Source organism: Macaca mulatta, chromosome 19 (genome assembly GCF_049350105.2).
Source record: "Macaca mulatta isolate MMU2019108-1 chromosome 19, T2T-MMU8v2.0, whole genome shotgun sequence".
NCBI classification, from domain to species: Eukaryota; Metazoa; Chordata; class Mammalia; order Primates; family Cercopithecidae; genus Macaca; species Macaca mulatta.
Window position 1 is genome coordinate 58,437,098 of NC_133424.1, and position 20,888 is coordinate 58,457,985.

Consider the following 20,888-nt stretch of genomic DNA (forward strand, 5'->3'; position numbering starts at 1 on the left):
CACCAGCCAGGCTGGGGGTGACTCCCCTGCCCCCCACCCACTTACCAGCTGTTCTTAAAGGACCAGGTGTCCTCCACAGCAATTTAGCTCCAACTGCAGCATAGGAGCCAGGTGTCTAGAGGCCTCCAGCACTAAAGATTTGGGGATGGGTGAGATACCCAGCACTTGGGTCTGCAGAGCTGGTCAGGGGAAGCCAGAGGCTTGCCTGGGAGGGGAGCCCCGGCACAGAGCTCCATCCAGGTCTCTCTTGCCCTGGGCTTATCACCTGGTGTATTTAATCAGGGGTGGTTTTCCCAGCCCTGCCCTGAGCCCAGGCTGGCAGTGCCAGGGGTGGCAGAACACCTGAGAGCTGACGGCTGGGGGGTGAGGAAGGATGGGACCCCTTAGCCCAAGAACAGAGGGTCCTCCAGATGCGAAAGTTGACGCCCTAGGGATCCCTAATATCTGGGAGTTAGGACATGTAGGTATGCAAGTATGGGTGGGATCCCTGCCTAACCGGGCTGATGGGGCAGGACTTTAGAGGCCTCCAGATTTAGGTGATGGGAACCCTGGGTTCCCGAGGGGATCTGGGGACAACCTCGGGTCCCAGAGCTGTCTGACAGTGCTGGGTGGTGGTAGGACAATCATTCCCTATTTCGGTCCATCCGCGGGCCTTTGAGCCCCGCATTCCCCCTTCCCGGAATCTCTCCACCTCGGCTTGGCTGGGGAGGCCGCAGGGGTGGGGGCTGGGCTCTTGGGGCCGCCCCCTCCCCTTAACCCCTGCTTTGCCGCAGCCCGCTCAGGCCCCGCCCCGTGACGCCAGCGAGCAGGAAGTCCTGGTTAATGATCAGCCACCCGGACAGGTGCGGGACAAGGCCGCGCACATCAGAGGCAGCCGCGGGGCGAGTGCCTTTCGCTCTGCTCTCTAGGGTGGCCGCCGAAGGGGCTTGTCTCCCGACACGAGGGCGAGGAGTCCAGTTGTGGCTTCCCAAACGTCCGCCTCTGGGGCACCACCAGAGGCGAGAAGTAGCCAAGTTGTTTCTAGGCATCCTGTTAGTTTACCCCGTGGAGGTAAATTTCCTCTTTCCTCAGGTAGTCCCTCTAGCAGTCTACCCTAAATTCTCCCTTCTACTCAGCAAGAACCCCCTGCCCGTTTCTTCTAGGAAACCTCCCTCTGCCTCTTTCCCCTCCCCACGTAGGCGCTGAGTCCTCCACCTTCCAGGTAGAGATAGAGAATGGGCCAGCTACAGAAGGGTAATCTACTCCCGAGACTGTCTGTGGTTCCCCTACAGGAGCCATCCCCTCTCTGAGCCTCAGTTCTTTCATCTGGAGAACGGGCCGATGGCTAAAACGTGAGCAGTGGGTCGCACTTGCAGAAGGTCGGCCGGCGGGACGGCCTGGGTGCAGGGCGCCACCTGGAGGCTACCGCGCAACGTCTTCGCCCTCGCAGGACTAGTTCAGTCCCAAAGGGGGCGCAGCATCTCACACAACCAAGGGACCAAGAAGAGAGAAAAAAAAAAACCAACCCATCTTTCGGTTTATTGAAGGAGCAGAAGGGGGCGGGAGAGGGGAGCAATAAAATGCTTTTGCCTCGTTTATAAAGAGCGAATTTTCAGGAGGTCCCTTCTCAAGGAGGAGGGGGGCACCTCTTCCCCAACTACAAGCAGCAGCAAAGCCAAGCCAAGGACAGAGGGAAACTGGAGGGGCCAAGGGACCCCAAATATCCCCTCGGACAGGAGCCACAAGCTTTCTCCCCCCACCCACAATGCATCTACCCCAGGGGACCCATCTGGGTGGAGGAAGGGAGTATGTACACAGATAGGGGTGGCACTGGGCTGGGTCGGGGAGGGAATAATTTATCCGCGTCAGCGGTGGATGGCAAAAGGGCAGAGGGCAGTAGCCTGGAGGCAGTGGTAGCCTAGGGGTCCCGTTCTTTCTTAACCTTGATGTCTCCAGCAAGGATGGTGGCGATTTCGCCCTGCATGAAGGCCCAGGGCACGGAGGAGCCGACCAGCGGGCACTTGTCTCCGCTCGGGCAGTATACCTCCCCGGCCGGGCCCTGCGCCTTGATGAACTCCCGGGAGCAGGGAAAGCAGAACTTGTGTCCGGGCACCGAGGGGCACTGGACGAAGTGGGTGTCTTCTAGCCGCTCCCTGCACAGGGTACAGCACAGGGGAGCCCCAGGGGTCGCCCCAGTGCCGCCGCCACCCCCGCTGACAGCTTCGGCCCCCGCTGTGGGACTGACTTCTGCTTCACCGTTGCGGGCCACAAGGCGATGCTGGGTTGGCGGCTGGGCAGTGGAGGAGGCTGCAGGGCTGGCGCCCCCTGGACGCACAGGCCCTCCACCTCCGCCAGGGTCCTTGGGTGAGTGGCCCAGGGCTTCGGCCACATTCTTCAGGGCGGCAATGGGCGAGGGCACACCAGGGGTCTCAGCGGAGTACGGACCTCCAGGTGCCACCCAGTGCCGTTGTTGCTGCTCCTCGGTGGTCATCTTCCCAGTCGCCTCGCCCTCCGGCTCGGGGGATGCCTTGCGACGGCGCGGCGTGGGCGCCAGGTTCCGGGATGGGGCTCGCGGTGGTGGGCCACAGAGAGCCGCAGGGGCAGGCTCTGGGTACTGCTGGGGCAGGGCCTCCGCGGGAGCTGGCTCGCGAAAGCTGCGGACGCCGTCGGTAAGCAGCTCGCCCAGCTGCCGCCATTCTCCTGAGCCATGCCGGCGTTCATATTCGAGGTACTTGAAGCCCGAAGAAGCCAGTGCCTTGCCCGGCTCCCGCAGAGCATCGTGGAACATCTGGCGAGCCACCGCCAGGACGCCGGCATACACATTGCCGGAACCACAGGGGTATTCGGTGAAGAGCTTCAGCTCGAATTCGTATCCTGGAGGACGGGCAGCAGCATCGAAGGCGAACACTCGCCCCACCAGCCCGTGATCCTTCTTGAAGCGCACATTGAACGGGGCGCAGGCGGACAGCGCCAGTAGCTGTTCCCGCACTGCTTTGGGGCGCCCGTGCCATTCCTCTGCCCGGCCCCGCATGGCCTCGTTCAGTTCTGCCAGACAGTCCGCATTCCTCTGCTGCTTCTCTTTCTCGAAATCGGAGCCGAAGAGGGGACGGGCAGGACTCAAGCCGGGTGCCAGCGTCAGGCCTCGGCTTCCCAGGCCAGACACTGCAGCTGCCAGCAGCCCAGGGGGCATCAAGCCAGGCATGGAGCCAAGCAAGGCCCTTCGCGCCCCCTCAGCCACGGCCTCCTCACGGCCCAGCCCATTGGCCAGGCGGGACCCCAGAGTGTACTCCAGGGCGGGCGAGGGCAGGGGGAGGCGGCCCGATGATGTGGCCCTGTCATAGCGGTCCTGGCCTGAGACGCCGCCGCCGGTCCCTGACGGCTGGGGCTGGGCCTGCGGGGGCGGCAGCTGGGGCCCCTGTGCGGCGGCCGCAGCCAGGTCCTTGGTGGCCGGGTGCTTAAGGGCCGGGGGCCCGGGGGAGCGGCCCTCGGGGAGCACGTGGCTGCGCTTGAGCTGGCGGGCGGCATCGATGAGCAGTTCGATGCGGTCCGCGCCCTCGAAGTTCACGCAGCCGCGGCACACGGCCTCGCTGAAGTCCCACACCATGGCCCACGGCATCTTGGGCAGGTCGCACAGGTAGCACCACTGGCGGCGGGACGCCTGCACAGACGCCATGGCCCCAGTCCGCGCGCCGCCCGGCTCCCGCGTTCCACCGGCCGCCGACGTGCGATCCGCGCCGCCGACGTTCGATCCGCGTCCCCGGGACAGCGCGAGCCACGGTCCGGCCTCCGGCTCGGCCTCCCCGCCGGATCCAGGCCCGGCCCCCCTTCCCCGCCCCCTGGGCCCTAAGCCTTTCTGCTCACTCCCGCCTCCCTCGCAAAGGCAGGCTGAGGCACGTCGGCGCCCCCGCCCGGTCCGGGCTCCGAGCCGAGGCGCACAGCTCGGGCCCCACGATGGGCCGCGAGCGCAGCCGCCTCGGGCTCCCGCCGCTCTCGCCGCCGCCGCTGCAACGGCCGCCGCCGCCTCCACCTCCTTCTTCTGCCCCAGAGGCCGCTTCGCAGGGAAAGTTACATAACGCGCCAGCAAAGCCTTCTGGGAAACGTAGTCCCGCCGGGGCCGGCTCTTAAAGGGAACGGCGGGCAGAGGCGGGCTGGGGGGGTCGTCGCCTCTCCGCGCGCAGCACTTATAACCGTCTCCGCGGGGCCGGAGTTCGGCGCGCCGCAAGATGCTGGGACACAAAGGTGGGAGGCGAGTTTGCAATACGAATGATCAGAGCTACTCCGGATTCAGAAATTTTGGGGGTGGGTGGACAGGCTTCCAGGATTCCAACTTCTGCTCCGATTTGTTGTGCAGCTTTAGGCAAAATGTCTTGCCCTCTCTGAACCTCAGTTTCCCCGCCCAGCAAAGGTGGGCCAATGACGGATTAGGAAGGTAGCAGCTTCTGGGGCGGGGCGGAGAAGCCCTGATTGGCTTCAGAGCAGGGAAGGGAAACTGGCAACTAGGTGGGGGTGGGGGTGGCCACTTGGCACTTCGTCCTCCCCCGGAATCCTAGATGTATGCCTCTGGGGCCCGCCACAGCCAGCGAAGGGAGAGGACTAAGGGCTCCGGAGCCAGAGCCTTGCCTCAGTTTTCTCTGCTAAAGAAGGGGGGCGACTGACCGCCCTCTAACCCTGTCCCAGCTCTGCCCGCGCGCTCTGGTCTCTAAAGGGTTACACCGTCGGCTGCTCGGCGTCCTCCACCCGCTTCACTACAATTCCCAAAATGCACTGCGGACGCGGACAAAGTGACGTGCTTCCGCCGCCTGGGAGGTTGGGGTAGGCCTTTCAGATTCACGCTGCTTTACCCGCGCCCCCCCCAACCTTTCTGGGGGTTCTTTACGTGCATTCGGAGCATGGCGTTTGGGGGACCCTTATCCTCTGTTGCTCCCCAATTTGAGGGAAGAGTAAGGGGTTAAGAAGTGACGGGCAAGAGGAAGGAGTTGCTGGGGAAGGGCGAACACCAGACTACCTTTCCCCAACCCTGAGCGCTCACTACCTGCAAGGCCCAATCAGGCTTTGAGGACCCTCCTGTCTTCTTTCCCAGGCATTGGGAACACGACGGGGCTGTCTTTGGGGAACGGTGGAGGCGGGTCTCCAGGTTCTAACCCACAACAGCCCCTTTCTCTAGGCCTGGGTCCATGTTAGGTGCTCAAAGATACTTGAATGATGTGCCAGTTGGCCCTGGTTTTCAGTCTAGTGAGGGGCTGCTTGTCCCTTCTCCCGTCCCACTGGAACCGCATCAACTCTGATTCTGTTACCCAGACTTCACAATTTCAAAATGGTTTCACAATTTTGTCTACTACCTGTATTTGAACACTTTTCTCCCTTAAAAAAAGATTTATTAGGCTGAGGTGAGAGGATTGCTTGAGTCTGGAGGTAACAGGCTGCAGTGAACCATGATTGCGTCACTGCACTCCAGCCTGGGCAACACAGCAAGACCCTGTCTCAAAAAAATAAATAGAAATAAAAAGATCTATCTATTTTTACCTCATCCTAGGTAATACGTTCACAATCATGGGTTTCATCTACTGGTTAGCTTAAAAAAAATCAGTGAAAACTATCGACTAATTCAAGAAGACATTCATATGTCACTTAAAATTGCCTTTGGGCTATTATTTACGAAACTCTAAAGGGAGTTAAGACTTCTGGCCAGATTCAGCCTTCAGGTGGACTGGACTGGCCTCTGACCAGCTGTGGCCTTGGGCAAGTCTCTAAACTTCTTGGAAAAAATGGAGACCCCCTCCAGTCTGTTTTTATTTGGGTACCTTCAGATTGAATGCAAACACGCATATAAATGCTTAGCTTGGTGCTTGGCACAGAAAAGTGCCACAAGTGGAAGTTGTTTTTAAGCTGGACAGTTATTCAAATATTCAGCCCCTCTTCCGTGGTGGGCAATGCTGGGGACATAGCAGCTGAGACAGGCTTAAGCCTTGCCCCTGAGAAGCCCCAGCCTGGTGATGGAGGCAGATACTAAATTTACTCAAATGATGAACTAAAATTTGTGATGACTGCTGTGGGGAGTGTGTGTCTGGAAAAGCTTTCCTGGCCAGGCATGGTGGCTCATGCCTATAATCCCAGCACTTTGGGAGGCCGAGGAGGGCGGATCACTTGAGGTCAAAAGTTCGAGACCAGACTGGCCAATGTGGTGAAACCTTGTCTCTACTAAAAATTAAAAAATTAGGCCGGGCGGTGGCAATGGCTCACTCCTATAATCCCGGCACTTTGGGAGGCCTATCACTTGAGGTCAGGGGTTTGAGACCAGCCTGGCCAACATGGTAAAACCCCATCTCTACTAAAAAATACAAAAATTAGCCAGGTGTGGTGGCGCACACCTGTAATCCCAGCTACTCAGGAGGCTGAGGCAGGAGAATTCCATGAACCCAGGAGATGGGTTCACACCACTGTACTCCAGCCTGGGGGACAGATGCAAGACTCCATCTCAAAAAAAAAAAAAAAAAACTAAGTTAAAATAAAAAAATTAGCCAGGAGTGGTGGCATGCGCCTGTAGTCCCAGCTACTTGGGAAGCTGAGGCAGGAGAATCACTTGAACCCAGGAGGCAGAAGTTGCAGTGAGCCAAGACTGTGCCATTGCACTCCAGCCTGGGCAACAGAGGGAGACTCCATCTCAAAAAAAAAAAAAAGTATAATCTAATTATAGGAAGAAAGACTCTGAGATCTTTATGCCCATTCTACAGGTAAGGACACTGGAAGTCAATGGTTACACGGTTGGCCAGGGCAGCACCAGCACTTGAGCCACGTCTGAGTCCAGAGTGGTGGTGATTACCTATTTTGTTACCTGGCCCTGCAGCAGAGTAAAAGAACCAGTTCCTGCCTTCATGACATTATGGGGCAAATGTGCCTTAAATAGATAAAGGCCTGTGTTCATTTAAAGACACTATGAAAAAGAACCCAGCTGTGTGTGGTGGCTCATGCTTGTAATCCCAGCACTTTGGGAGGCTGAGGTGGGAGGACTGCCAGAGCCCATGAGTTTGAGATCTGCCTGGACAACATAGGAAAACCCCATCTCTAGAAAAATAAAACAAGTAGCTGAGTATGGTGGCACATGCCTGTGGTCCCAGCTACTTGGGAGGCTGAGGTAGGAGGATTGCTTGAGCCTGGGAGGTCGAGGCTGCAGTGAGCTGTGATCGTGTCACTGCACTCCAGCCGGGGCAACAGAGCGAGATCCTGTCTCAAAACAAAACAAAACGAAAAACCAGAAATAAGAAAAGCAAAGAGAAAAAAAGAACCACAGGACACTGAGAGAGACTCTAAGAGGCAAACCCATGTTAGCCTTGGGAAGGAATCTAGGACTTTCTCCTGGAGGTGACATTTAGACTGGTATCTAAAGGATGAGTAGGAAGATTTCATGTAAACACAAGACTTGATGGCTTTAAGAATTTAAAAAAAAAAAAAAAAAAAAAAAAAAGCTGGAAAACCACTAGCCTCCCAATTGCCTACCTGTGGAGGGGGCGGGGCAGGTGTAGGTGCTGGTCCCCCAGGCCTGTCTCAGACAGAGCCTCAAGTAATTGTATTAAAAATAAGTTTATTGATATCTTGTCACCACTGGGAGAAAGGAGGGGGTTGAGCTCCGGAAGTCAGAGACAGCAATGGTAGGCAGAGAACCCAACCTATACCTCTCCCATCAGAACTCAATGCCTCCTCTCCCTGGGGTATACACGGCTACATCCTCTTTGTCATCCATATTTTGATTTGTCTCACAACTCCCACCCGCTCCAAAGTCTGGGTTGGGCAGGTGGGGAGTCCCCCACGGGTCAATTCTCTTCAAGTCAAGAACAGGAACTGTTAGGGAAGGGGAGATGTGCAGACCCGAGAGGTTCCCTCCCCACCTCACATAGGGCAATAATAAATAACATGAAATTGATGGCTTAGAAGTCAGGGTTAAGGGAGGCAGCCAGGCAGACAGCACTGTACCAGAGAAAGGGGTTGGGGGGGCCCATTACTGAGGCCCCCCCAGAGAATCAGGCACTAACTAGCACAGGGAGTGGGTGCTCACATCCCTGGAGCAGGGAGCTAGGGTGCAGCTGGGATGGGCAGAGAGCATCGCCCCCCTCGACTGCGCCAAGCTGGGGAGAGGGGGTGCAGGCAGGAGCATAGATAGTAGATTTCACGGAGATTTCCATCGGCCGCGCCTTTTGCGTGTAGGGAAACCTTTTCTCCGCTTGTGTGGCGGGGAGTCGTGTGGAGGGAGTGGGGCTGGGGGTGGCCGGGGCGCCCCCTCCTCGCTCCTTGGGGCAATGATCACTCCCCGGGCTGCCACCACTGCCCCGTCCACCACAGCAGCCACCACAGACACGGGCTCTGGGGTGATCTCCACCTTGGGGGCTGGTGGGGGCAGGACGGGCCTGGGGGGTGGGGGTGGGGGTGGGGGTGGGGGCAGAGGTGGGGGCAGGGAGTCGACTGAGGTTCCTGGCAGAAGGGGCAGCAGAGCGCTCAGGGCCTCGCTCAGTTTGGCCAGTCCCTGTCGAAGGGTGCCGGCCAGCTCCCGGATGGCGTTGGCAGTCTCCTGCTGGGCCCGCAGGAAGTCCAGGGAGGGGTCTGAGGCCGAGAGCGTGGGCGGAGGCCGAGGAGGGGGTGGGGGGCTAGGGGGCGAGGGTGCCACTTGGGCCAGTGGCGGTGGGGGTGGCAGTGGAGGGGCTGGGGGTGGTGGAGACAAGGCCAGGCGAGGCAGCTGGACCGGCTGCAGGGCGGAAGGGGGTGGGGACTCACGCTCCTTGGGCCGTGGGCAGCCCCCTTCCTGGGGAGTGCAGGAGGGCCGGGCCCATGGCTCCGGGCTGCTGGAGCCCCCCTTGCTGTGGGCTGATGTATCTGTAGAGAGAGAAATACAGGCAAGGGGTGAGTGACCCTCAATGCTGCCTTGATTTCCCCTTTCCCCCCTCCTTCCCTAACCTCCCCGCTACCCGAACCCAGAACTATCCTTCCTACCTCCCGCCCCCCAGCCCCAAGACAGTCTTGCTCTGTCACCCTGGCTGGAGTGCAGTGGTATGATCTTGGCTCACCGCAACTTCCAACTCCTGGGTTCAAGCGATTATCCTGCCTCAGCCTCCTGAGTAGCTGAGATTTCAGGTGCCCGCCACCACACCCGGCTACTTTTTGTATTTTTAGTAGAGACGAGTTTTCACCACGTTGGCCAGTCTGGTCTCAAACTCCTGACCTCAGGTGATCTGCCCGCCTCGGCCTCCCAAAGTGCTGGGATTACAGGTGTGAGCTACCGCGCCTGGCCCCAGAATGATCCTTTTAAAACCTACGTCAGATCACGCCTTGGCAGAGAAGCTCCATGGCAGGCCAGTCTTTGTACCCAGAGGAGAGACATTCGTGCCCGCTTTAGTGGAAGCAGGTCCTGAAAGTCCCTTGCTGGGCCAGGCAGCTCCCATCTCACTGACAGTAAGAGCCAACAGTTTTTCTAGTTTTTTAATTTTTTTTTGAGACAGAGTCTCACTTTGTAGCCTACACTGGAGTGCAGTGGCGCGATCTCGGCTTACTGCAACCTTCGTCTTACTGCTTCAAATGATTATCCTGCCTCAGCCTCCCAAGAAGCTGGGACTACAGGCAGGCGCCACCCCGCCCAGCTAAATTGTTGTATTTTTAGTAGAGATAGGGTTTTGCCATGTTGGCCAGGTTGGTCTCAAACTTCTGACCTCAAGCAATCCACCTGCCTCGGCCTCCCAAAGTTCTGGGATTACAGGCGTGAGCCACTTCGCCCAGTTAAGGGCCAACATTTGATGAGGCTCTGAACTATCTGGATACTGCATCACACTGCTGGATCCTAAGGAGGTGAGAGAGGGGCCTGAGAGAGAGCTGGGGTGGCTGGGCACTGATGGACATTTCCCTGAGACTCTCTCCAACCAGGACAGCAGGATTTTCCAGTTCAGCCTCCAGCCTGGTAGGCTTCCTCAGTCTGTACTCACCTGGGGTCTCATTCAAGCTCATGGGCTTGAACAGTTTGCATACAGGGGCTCCCAGCTTCCTGGGCTCAGCCTGAACCTCTGCCTGGGCTCCAGACTCCTGTCTCCAGCTGTGCACTCTTCATTGTCTAAAAACGCCCCAAACTCACTTGCTCAGAGCTGGGCTTCTGATCCTCCCCCAACCTGCTCCTCCCTCAGCCACCCCCATCTCAGCTGATGCAGCTCCATCCTCCCAGCTGCTCAGGTTAAACACCTTCACTGTTTTGTTTACTAAGACACCATCCGCATACAGAAGCTTCTGCCTTCAAATTAAATACATCCAACTTCTTTCTCAGTGGTCCCCACCCTGGTCCAACCACCAGCATCTCCCACCAGGACCACTGCGGTCATCTCCTCCCTGAGGGCTCTCTGCTTCCACCCCTGTCCCTGACAGTATCTTTTTCCACCAGCACCGAGGGGTCCAACTAAAATACAAGTCAGTTAGGCTACAGGAAACAAGCTACTCACAAAGAATCACAGATCATAGGGGCCATTTATATGAAATGTCCAAAATAGGCAAATTTGGCCGGACGCGGTGGCTCATGCCTGTAATCCCAGCCCTTTGGGAGGCCAAAGTGGGTGGATCACCTGAGGTCAGGACTTCAAGACAAGCCTGGCCAACATGGTGAAACCCCATCTCTACTAAAAATACAAAAAATTAGCTGGGCATGGTGGCATATACCTATAATCCCAGTTACTGGGGAGGCTGAGGCAGAATTGCTTGAACCTGGAAGGTGGAGGTTGTAGTGAGCCAAGATCACGCTACTGCACTCCAGCCTGGGCAACAGAGCGAGACTGTCTCAAAAATAAAAAATAGGCCAGGTGCGGTGGCTCATGCCTGTAATCCCAGCACTTTGGGAAGCCGAGGTGGGCAGATCACCTGAGGTTGGGAGTTTGAGACCAGCCTGACCAACATGGAGAAATCCTGTCTCTACTAAAAATACAAAGTTAGCTGGGCATGGTGGCGCATGCCTGTAATTCCAGCTACTCAGGAGGCTGAGGCAGGAGTAGTGCTTGAACCCGAGAGGCAGAAGTTGCGGTGAGCTGAGATTGCTTCATTGCACTCCAGCCTGGGCAACAAGAGCGAAACTCCGTCTCAAAAAACAACAACAACAACAACAACAACAACAACAAAACCAAAATGCAAATCTATAGAAACAGAAAGTAGATGAGTGGCTGCCAGGAGCTGGGGGAAGATGGGGAAGATGGGAGATTGGGGATGGCTAAGAAGTGCAGGGTTTCTTTATGGAGTGATGAAAATGTTCTAAAATTGATCGTGGCGATGGTTGCACAACTCTGAATATACTACAAGCCATTGAATTGTACACTTTATTTTTTTTTTTTGAAATGGAGTCTTGCTCTGTCGCCTAGGCTGGAGTGCAGTGGCACGATCTCAGCTCACTGCAAGCTCCGTCTCCTGGGTTCATGCCATTCTCCTGCCTCAGCCTCCCGAATAGCTGGGACTGCAGGTGCCCGCCACCACGCCCGGCTAATTTTTTGTATTTTTAGTAGAGACGGTGTTTCACCATGTTAGCCAGGATGGTCTCGGTCTCCTGACCTCATGATCCGCCCGCCTCGGCCTCCCAAAGTGCTGGGATTACACGTGTGAGCCACTGCGCCTGGCCCTGTACACTTTAATTTTAATTTTATTTTTTTATTCTTTGAGACGGAGTCTCCCTCTGTCGCCCAGGCTGGAGTGCAGTGGTGCGATCTTGGCTCACTGCAAGCTCCGTCTCCCGGGTTCACACCATTCTCCTGCCTCAGCCTCCCGAGTAGCTGGGACTACAGGCGCCTGCCACCACACCTGGCTAATTTTTTTGTATTTTTAGTAGAGACAGGGTTTCACCGTGTTAGCCAGGATGGTCTCAGTCTCCCGACCTCGTGATCCACCCACCTCGGCCTCCCAAATGCTGGGATTATAGGCGTGAGCTCCCATGCTCGGCCTTGATTTTTATTTTTTTGAGACGGAGTCTCACTCTGTCATTCAGGCTGGAATGTAGGGGTGAGATCTCAGCTCACTGCAGCCTTAGTCTCCTCAGCTTAATCTCCCATCTCAGCCTCCTGAGCTGCTGGGACCACAGATGTGCGACTCCACACCAGGTTAATTTTATTTTTTTGTAGAGATGAGGTCTCACTGTGTTCCTCAGGCTGGTCTCAAACTCTTGGGCTCAAGCAAATTGTACACTGCGTTGATTGTATAGTATGGAAATTATATCGCCATATATATGTATATCTTTTTTTGTTTCTTTTCTTTTCTTTTTTTTTTTTTTTGAGATGGAGTCTCACTCAGCTGCCCAGGCTGGAGTACAGTGGCAAGATCTCGGCTCACTGCAACCTCTGCCTCCCAGGTCGGAGTCATTCTCCACCCTCAGCCTCCTGAGTAGCTGGAACTACAGGCGTGCACCACCATGCCCAGCTAATTTTTGTATTTTTAGTGGAGACGGGGTTTCACCATGTTGGCCAGGTGGTCTCGATCTCTTGACCTCGTGATCTGCCCGCCTCGGCCTCCCAAAGTGCTGGGATTACAGGCATGAGCCACCGCGCACGGCTGTATATCGCAATATAATTGTTTAAAAAAATACAAGTCGGATATTGTTACTATGCTCAAACCGTCCTGTGGCTCCCACCTCACTCAGGGTAAAGGCAAAGTCCTTGAGGCCTCTAGGGCCCCGCACGATCTGCCCCCATTGCCTCCCTGACCTCGGCTCCCATCCTGCCCTCTTGGGTTACCTGGCTTTAGCCACGTTGGCCTCCTTGCTGATCCTCACATACATCACGCCTACTTTTTTTTTTTTTTTTTTTTGAGATGGAGTCTCATTCTGTCGCCCAGGCTGGAGTACAGTGGTGCAATCTTGGTTCACTGCAACCTCTGCCTCCTAGGCTCAAGCGATTCTCTCACCTCAGCCTCCAGAGTAGCTATAGCTGGGACTACAGGTGTGTACCACCATGCTTGGCTAATTTTTGTTTTGTTTTGTTTTTGTAGAGACAGGTTTTTGCCATGTTGTTCAGGCTGGCCCCGTCCCCTTCCTTTTTTCTCCCCTAACCCTACCTGATTTCTCTCCCAGCACTTATCTCCACCTGGCACGGTATGGCTCTGTGTCTGCTGTCTGTCTCCTCCTCCTGATGTCAGCTCCATCAGGCAGGGCTTTGTATTGCTCCCTTCTGTTTACCCGGCGCCTAGAACAATGTCCAGCACAATATTTTTTCTTTAATGAGAAAAGAACTGGGGCTTCCAGAGACCCAGTGCTGATTGTGTCCCAGGCCCCAGAGCTCCCAGCACCCACAGGAGAAAGTCCAGCCTCTTCCCACGGCTATGGGGCCTCAGTACTTGCCCCCACCTCCTCCTTTCTGTCTGTCTTCCCACGTGCCGCTTCCTGGGCCAGGCTCACACTGCCTCTTGCATCAGCTCGGATGTTTTTTCGGATGTTCCTTCCTCGGGGAAGCTGGCCTCCCGCTCCTTGGCCAAATCAGATCACCCTGCTCTTCTCTCAAAAACAGCCAGCCAAAGAAAGAGAGAGAGAAAAAAAAAGAATAACAAAACCAAAAAACCAGCCATCCAGGCCAGGCGCGGTGGCTCAGCCTGTAATCCCAGGACGTTGGGAGGCCCAGGCAGGCGGATCACCTGAGGTCAGGAGTTCGAGACCAGTTTGGCCAACATGGTGAAATCCCGTCTCTACTCAAATACAAAAATTAGCTGGGCCTGGTGGTACACGCCTGCAGCCACTCGGGAGGCTGAGGCACGAGAATCGCTTGAACCCTGGAGGCTGAGGTTGCAGTGAACCAAGATCGCACCATTGCACTCCAGCCCTGGGCAACAGAGCAAGACCCTGTCTCAAAAACAAACAAACCAGCCACTTCCTGCCCTGACTGCTGGGGGTCCAGGCCCCCTGGGCCAGCCACAAGCAGGAGGTAGGGAGGCTGGGAGAGAGATGAGCAGAGCTGACAGTGACAGGACACCTGCTCCAGCCAGGACCTAGGCTAAGCTCTGGGCTAAGCTCCCCACTTATATTATTTCACTGAGTCCTCCCAGCCATTCTCTGGGGTAGGTACTACCATGATCATCGCCCCATTTTATAGATGAGGTGACTTGAGGCTGAGAGAGAGGTGTCATAGAGTGATATGCAGAAAAGGAATTTGAACCCAGGTTGATTCCATAGTCTGTTCTTTTGTTTGTTTTATAGAGATGGGAACCTCGCTGTATTGCCCAGGCTGGTCTCAAACTCCTGGCCTCAAATGATCCTCCCTCCTTGGCCTCCTAAAGTCCGAGGTTACAGGTGTGAGCCACTGCTCTTGGCCAGAATCCATGCTCTTTTTTTTTTTTTTTTGAGATGGAGTCTGACTCCATCACCCAGGCTCAAGTGCAGTGGCATAATCTCAGCTTACTGCAACTTCTACCTCCCAGGTGCCAGCAATTGTCCTGCCTCAGCCTCCCGAGGAGCTGGAATTATAGGCATGTGCCATCATGCCTAGCTAGTTTTTTTTATTTTTAGTAGAGATGAGGTTTCACTGCATTGGCCAGGCTGGTCTCAAACTCCTGGCCTCAAGGGATCTGCCTACCTCGGCCTCCCAGAGTGCTGGGATTACAGGTGTAAGCCACCACACCAGGCCAGAGTTCATGCTCTTAACCACTCCTTGGGCAAGGGCTGTGGGCCTGGAGTATGGGTGTGGATGGTAAGTCTTCCTTATGAGGAACGTGGGAATTGCAGCCACACAGAAATGTGGCTTTTCCAGTCTACGAAGTATAAAGGAACAGAAAGTAGCCTTCATGCCCACAAGGCTCACAGGAGTCACAGAAGTGCCCCTGCAAGAGTTTGTTTTTGGTTGTTTTGAGGAAGGGTCTTGCTGTGTTGCCCAGGTTGGAGTGCAGTGGTGTGATCATGGCTCACTGCAACCTCCGCCTCCCAGGTTCAAGGGATCCTCATGCCTCAACCTCATGTGTAGCTGGGACCAAGGCGTCGTGCCACCATGCCAGGCTAATTTTTGGATTATTTTGTAGAGATGGGGTCTCACTTTGTTGCCCAGGCTGGTCTTGCCCTCCTGGGATCAAGCAATCCTCCCGCCTCAGCCTCCCAAAGTGCTGAGATTACAGGCGTGCCTCTGTGCCTAGCTTCACTGTTTAAGAGTTAAAATCATATTTATTTGAAAACTTTGGCTCTCAGTTTCCCTACTTTTTTTTTTTTTTTTTTTTTGAGATGGAGTCTTGTTCTGTCTCCCAGGCTGGAGTGCAGTGGCACAATCTCAACTCACTGCAACCTCCACCTCCCAGGTTCAAGTGGTTCTCCAGCCTCAGCCTCCTGAGTAGCTGGGATTACAGGCACACGCCACCACGTCTGGCTAATTTTTGTATTTTTTAGTAGAGACGGGGTTTCACCATGTTGGCCAGGCTGATCTCGAACTCCTAACCTCAGGTGATCTACCCGCCTTGGCCTCCCAAAGTGCTGGGATTACAGGTGTGAGCCACTGCACCTGGCCCTCATTTTCCTTACTTTTAAATGAGTGTGTGAGCTGGGACTACACAGAGCGCTGGGATTATAGGCGTGAACCACCATGCCAGGCCTGTGTAAGGTTCTTTTTTCTTTTTTGAGATGGAGTTTCGCTCTTGTTGCCCAGGCTGGAGTGCAATGGTGCGATCGCGGCTCACTGCAACCTCCGCCTCCCAGTTCAAGCGATTCTCCTGTCTCAGCTTTTCCTGAGTAGCTGGGATTACAGGCATGCGCCACCACGCCTGGCTAATTTTCTATTTTTAGTAGAGACGGGGTTTCTCCATGTCAGTCAAACTGGTCTCGAACTGATATGGGGCTTCAGGTGATCTGCCTGCCTCGGCCTCCCAAAGAGCTGGGATTACAGGCGTGAGCCACCACACCTGGCCAGGCCTGTGTAAGGTTCTAATTGAGGATGCTGTACGCGTGTTCCTGCCTCAGAGCCTTTCCATGTGCCGTTTCCTCTAGCAGGAGTGCCCTTCTCCCAGCTGTCTGTCAGGCTTACTGTATTCCCATCTCTACTTGAATTTCACCTCCTCAGAGAAGCCCTCCTTGACTACCCTGTCTGTATAGCCCCCTTCCATGACTCACTATCCTCTGAATATGCCTTATTTATCCTCTTAGTTCTCACCACCTCCTGGTATACAGTCTGTTTTGGGGGTTACGTCTTTGTGGTCTGTTTCCTCCAACTACATAGAATGTCAGCTCCAGGCCGGGTGTGGTGGCTCACGCCTGTAATCCCAGCACTTTGGGTGGCTGAGGCAGGCAGATCACCTGAGGTCGGGAGTTCAAGACCAGCCTGAGCAACATGCAGAAACCCCGTTTCTAATAAAAATACAAAATTAGGCAGGCATGGTGGCACATGCCTATAATCCCAGCTACTCGGGAGGCTGAGGCAGGGAGAATTGCTTGAACCTGGGAGGTAGAGGTTGTGGTGACCCGAGATTGCACCATTTCACTCCAGCCTGGGCAACAAGAGCAAAACTCAGTCTCAAATAAGTAAATAAATAAATAATAATAATGTCAGCTCCATCAGGGAAGGGAATTTTGTCTTGTTCTCTACAGTATTCCCTGCACCTACCACAGTGTCTGCCTTGGATGAGGTTCTCAATATATATTTGTTAAATGAGTGAATGAAGCGGTAACAAGCTTCTGAAAAAATAAGTTGACCATCTCTGCTTTGGTCCTATGGGGCCATCTCACAGATGGAAACACTGAGGTTTGATTCAAGGTTTGAGAACAAGGGTCCCATGTGATTGTGTCACCTTCTTACTTAAGAGACTTTCATGCCTCCTGAATGCCCTCAAGAGCAAGTCCAGGCCGGGCATGGTGACTCAGGCCTGTAATCTCAGCACTTTGGGAGGCTGAGGTGGGTGGATCACCTGAGGTGAGGAGTTCAAGACCAGTCTGGTCAACATAGTGAAATCCCATCTCTACTAAAAATACAAAAATTTACTTGGGCATGGTGGCGGGTGCCTGCAATCCCAGTTACTCAGGAGGCTGAGGCAGGAGAATCACTTAAACCTGGGGAGGCGGAGGTTGCAGCAAGCCAAGATTTTGCCACTGCACTCCAGCCTGGGCAACAGAGCAAGACTCCGTCTCAAAACAAAAAACAAAACAAAACAAAAAAAAAATAGTAAGTCCAAATTCCTAACCTTAACTTCCAAGCCATGTATAATCTAATTCTGGCACACTCACTAACTTGTGGGCAATATTAACTCTTGTTATTGCTGGGCAATCTTGCTCAGTGGTTAAGTGCCATGGACTGGAAGTTGGATACACACTTATGATTGAGTCCTGACTCTGTCGCTTACTTGCTGTGTGACTTTGGGTTGGTGAATGAACCTCTCTGAATCACATAATCTTGAACTGTCCTGTTTGATCATGCCCATGTTCCTCCCCTTCTCCAAACTCTTCAGTGGCTCCCCATAGCAGTCAGGATAAAATCCAAACTCCTCACCTTGGCCTACAGGCCCAGTATGGTCTGGCCTTTGCTGACCTCTCTGAACTCATCTCAAAATGTTACTTTTCTTCAACCTTTCCACTGTAAACCCTCTGCCCAAGTTCTTTTAGTTTCCCAAACTGGCCAAGCTTTCTTGCTTCCAAGCCATTGCACATGCTGTTCCCTCTACCAAAAATACTTTCCCAGTTCTTCATTCTTACTCTGCATCTCAGCTCTGATGTCCCCTCCTCCAGGAAGCCCTCCTGGACAACCCCCCACCTCACCCACCAAAATCAGAAACCCTCTCTGGGCTCCCACAGTCCCTAGGATCCCCTACCCCAGCCCTGACCCTTCAAGTCATCACTGTCTTGCCCACCCCTCTACTAGACTGGCTCAGTCATCCATGTGTCCCCAACCTCATCAAGCACGGGGCAGGTGCTCAGGGAACGGCTGTAGAAGAAATAATCCAGAATCAAGGCCAAGCAGGAAGTCTCTGTAGTCAGCTCTCCACACCTCTATCCCAGGCATGACCTTGGGAAAATTACCAAACATGTCTGAGTCTTATATTTACGAAATAGTGAAATAGTATGCATCTCACCGCATTGACGATTCTATCAAGAACTAACAGAGTTCAGGAGGTGCTGAACTAAGCAACTTACCCATATTAGCTCATTTAATCTTCACAGAAACGCTTTGAGGTGCAGACTATTTTTATCTCCATTTTACAGATGCAGCAACTGAAGTACAGTAACTTACTCAGATGACACAGTTGAGTGGCGAAGTTGTGATAGGAGCCCAGGCAGCCTGCCTCCAGAGTCACTACTCTACACTGCATTTAATGAAATCCTGCCTGCGCTGATGAGCCCAGATGTGGACCTGAGTCAGGCCTCCTGGGTCTGGTTCCATTCCTGACTCTTGACAGTTACTAGCTAAGGGACCTGGGGCAAGTCATTTCATTTTTCTGAGCTTCAGTTTCCCTAGCTATAAAATGGGGAAAAGGACAGCATCCACCTCACAGGGCTGCAGCAAGCCTGGAACAGCGCAGACACACAGCCGACTCTGTGTGTGCTCGCTCTCGCTAAGCGATGCCGAAGACACTCACCTGCACGTCGGTCCTCCCGGCGGTCTTCCGACAACACGTAGCGCTGGGGGCAGGCGCTTGGCGGGGGCGGCGGCTGTGAAGAGGGGGCTGCAGGGGGCTCCTCCGCCCCAGCACCTGCCCCTGGCCCCGCCACACCTGGCCCCAGGATGGCAAAAATTGTCTCCTCTTCCGCGGAGAAGGCGTCCTCCGCGGCGGGCCCGGCGCCCTGCGTGGAGTGCGGCACGCGAGCGAGCTTCTCCTTGGTGCGGCGCTTGAAGTCGTTCCAGCGCTTCTGCACCTCCTGGCCCGTGCGCTTCCAGCTGGTGATACCGTTGATCTTGGCGGCGATGCCGTCCCACACGCGCCGCCGCTCGGCCACGCTCACCCGACGGCTCTGCGCGCCGTAGAGCTGCGGGTAGTGGGCGCGCACCTCACGGATCAGAATCTGGTTCTCTTCAAACGAGAAGCGCGGCTTGCGCAACCGGGTGGTTTCCTCCGCTTCGCCCGCCGCCGCCGAGGCCATGGCGCCCCCCGACGCCGCCGTCCTGCCGTCTGGCGCATGGGGGGCGCCGGCGCTGCGGGCAAAGGACGCACGGGGCTGGCGGGGGCTCGGCGTCCCCCCGCCGCCGCCCCGCCCGGACCGCCAGGCCGCGAGCTTCTTAGTCCCCGCGGCAGGAGTGAGGGCGAGGGGCGGGCGGGGGCGACGGGCACCCGGGGCAGTCGGAAGCGCCTAAGAATAGCTGACACCGGCCGAGTGCTCGGCTCGGACTTCGCGCGGGGCGAAGTGCCACGCAGAAGAGTTGATAGAAATTGGGGGAGGGTCTGGAGGGATGGAGGGAAAGGAGGAAAAGTGCGAGGAGAGGAGGTGTCTGCAGGAGTTAGATAATGGGGGCATGGGAGGATAGGAAATGGAGGGAGGATGGGGGTGCCTTGGGGGGGTCTTAGATGCATGAAGATAAAGAGATGCGGAAGGGGCGATGCAGCAAGAAGGGGGGAATCTGGAGCAGAGGAGGCGCTCTAGGAGCTCCAGGGGGCAACCGGGCCGTCTGTAAGACTGATATGAGAAGGGCCCTTAGAGAATGTCCAGGAATAATGGTGAGGTGGGAGCTCCTGTATCACTGGAAGAGCTGGAACGATCAAATATTAGGGATCAGGGTCTGCGGGGGTTGTGGAGGCTCTGGGGATTGCTAGAAATTAAGGGGAGCTCTAGAGATAACGGAGGTCCCGTATCACAAGGAGACAGCGGAGGCTACGGGGGACGGCAGGGAGAGCGAGGGTCGCGGAGGGTGGGGACCGAGTCGGGTCACGGGTCACTCACCGGCGCCGCCGCAGCCGCCGGTGGGTCAGGGCTCGGGCTTCTGCGGCCTGTTCCCACCCCCAGCCTCCCTCCCTCCCCTCTTTGGGCCCCGCCTCCGGCCGCCCCGCATGCCAAGGCGCAAGCGCGCCCAGGGCTAGTCGGCCACAACGCCCTTACAGCCTGGGTTTCATTCCCACCTCCCCAAGCACAGCGCAGGCGCAGAACCGCGCTCCGCCGAGCCCCACCAGCAGGCCGCAACTGCGCAGCCGTAAGATTAGCGCCGCGCGGGTACCCTAGCCCCCTGGGGCCACAACGGCGCACGCGCAAAAACTCCGTCGCGCGCATGCGCGTGTCCCGGGTCGTACCCGGGACTGGGTCTCGGCGCAGGCGTAGCGAGCCTTGGTGGCAGAGATACTGGGAGCGCGCCAGTACTCAGCCTTTCGGACAGTCTTCCAGCCCACCCTGCTCTCTAACTACGCAACTGTCCCTTTCTCTAGGAGAAAGGGGAGGGAGGCAGCGCTGAAGGGAAGCATTTTGTCTCCTTGACAACTGCGTGGGTGGAGTGGAGGCGTGAGGAAACCGCTTTGCCTCCGGGCTTGCCCGCCCCCGTGCTGGGCAGCTCCAGAGCTTCCCACCTCGCAGCCCCTAGAGGCGGGGCGTCCTGAGGATGTCCCGCCCCGGGCGGATGCGGTAACCATAGCAACCCGCAAGCCTTCCAATCACGCCTTGGGGGCCCCTCTGTCCGCACTTTTACCTCGTGGAGCGGGGAAGATAAGAGGGAATAGCTTCTTGGCTGGTAGGGAGGGAAATCCTGACGCCGGCATGACTTTAAGCAAGTGCACGCAGACAGGAAAGAAGCCAGAACGCAGGTGAGGTGAGCCGAATGGCAGGATGATGGAGCTCCGTCCGGCTGAGAAATGTGTTCGTAAGCATCCTGCAGGAGTCCTCAAGGTCATGCGACAAGCGGTGCTTCATTCATCGACTCAATAAATATAAATGAGCACTTATACAGTTGCTGGTACAATGAACATAAAAGCTAAAATCCGTAGCCTGGGCCGGGCGCGGTGGATCTCACGCCTGTAATCCCAGCACTTTGGGAGGCCGAGGCGGG

At 55.7% G+C, this 20,888-nt stretch overlaps 2 protein-coding genes across 2 annotated transcripts; both read right to left on the minus strand.

Annotated features, from left to right (window-relative positions):
* Window positions 1-1,488: 1,488 nt before the first annotated feature.
* On the minus strand, window positions 1,489-4,042 carry IRF2BP1 (interferon regulatory factor 2 binding protein 1). The gene is given in 1 exon segment (NM_001194518.2): window positions 1,489-4,042. A coding segment is annotated over 1 exon segment (1,755 nt). The 5' UTR covers window positions 3,653-4,042; the 3' UTR covers window positions 1,489-1,897.
* A 3,499-nt stretch (window positions 4,043-7,541) lies between these two features.
* Window positions 7,542-19,842, minus strand: MYPOP (Myb related transcription factor, partner of profilin). The gene is made up of 3 exons (XM_015124294.3): window positions 19,799-19,842; window positions 18,502-19,055; window positions 7,542-8,841 (listed from the first exon to the last, which is right to left on the minus strand). Exons 2-3 carry the CDS (start codon window positions 19,001-19,003, stop codon window positions 8,141-8,143), a joined length of 1,203 nt encoding a protein of 400 aa, XP_014979780.1. The 5' UTR covers window positions 19,004-19,055; window positions 19,799-19,842; the 3' UTR covers window positions 7,542-8,140.
* Window positions 19,843-20,888: the final 1,046 nt, after the last annotated feature.

What these genes read in the sequence shown, in the direction of transcription:
- MYPOP (XM_015124294.3), bottom strand. Translation starts at nt 19,003, where the DNA reads ATGGCCTCGGCGGCGGCGGGCGAAGCGGAGGAAACCACCCGGTTGCGC. An exon ending in CCGGGAGGACCGACGTGCAG is followed by an intron (nt 8,842 to 18,501) that starts GTGAGTGTCTTC and finishes CTCTCTCTACAG; the next exon opens with ATACATCAGCCCACAGCAAG.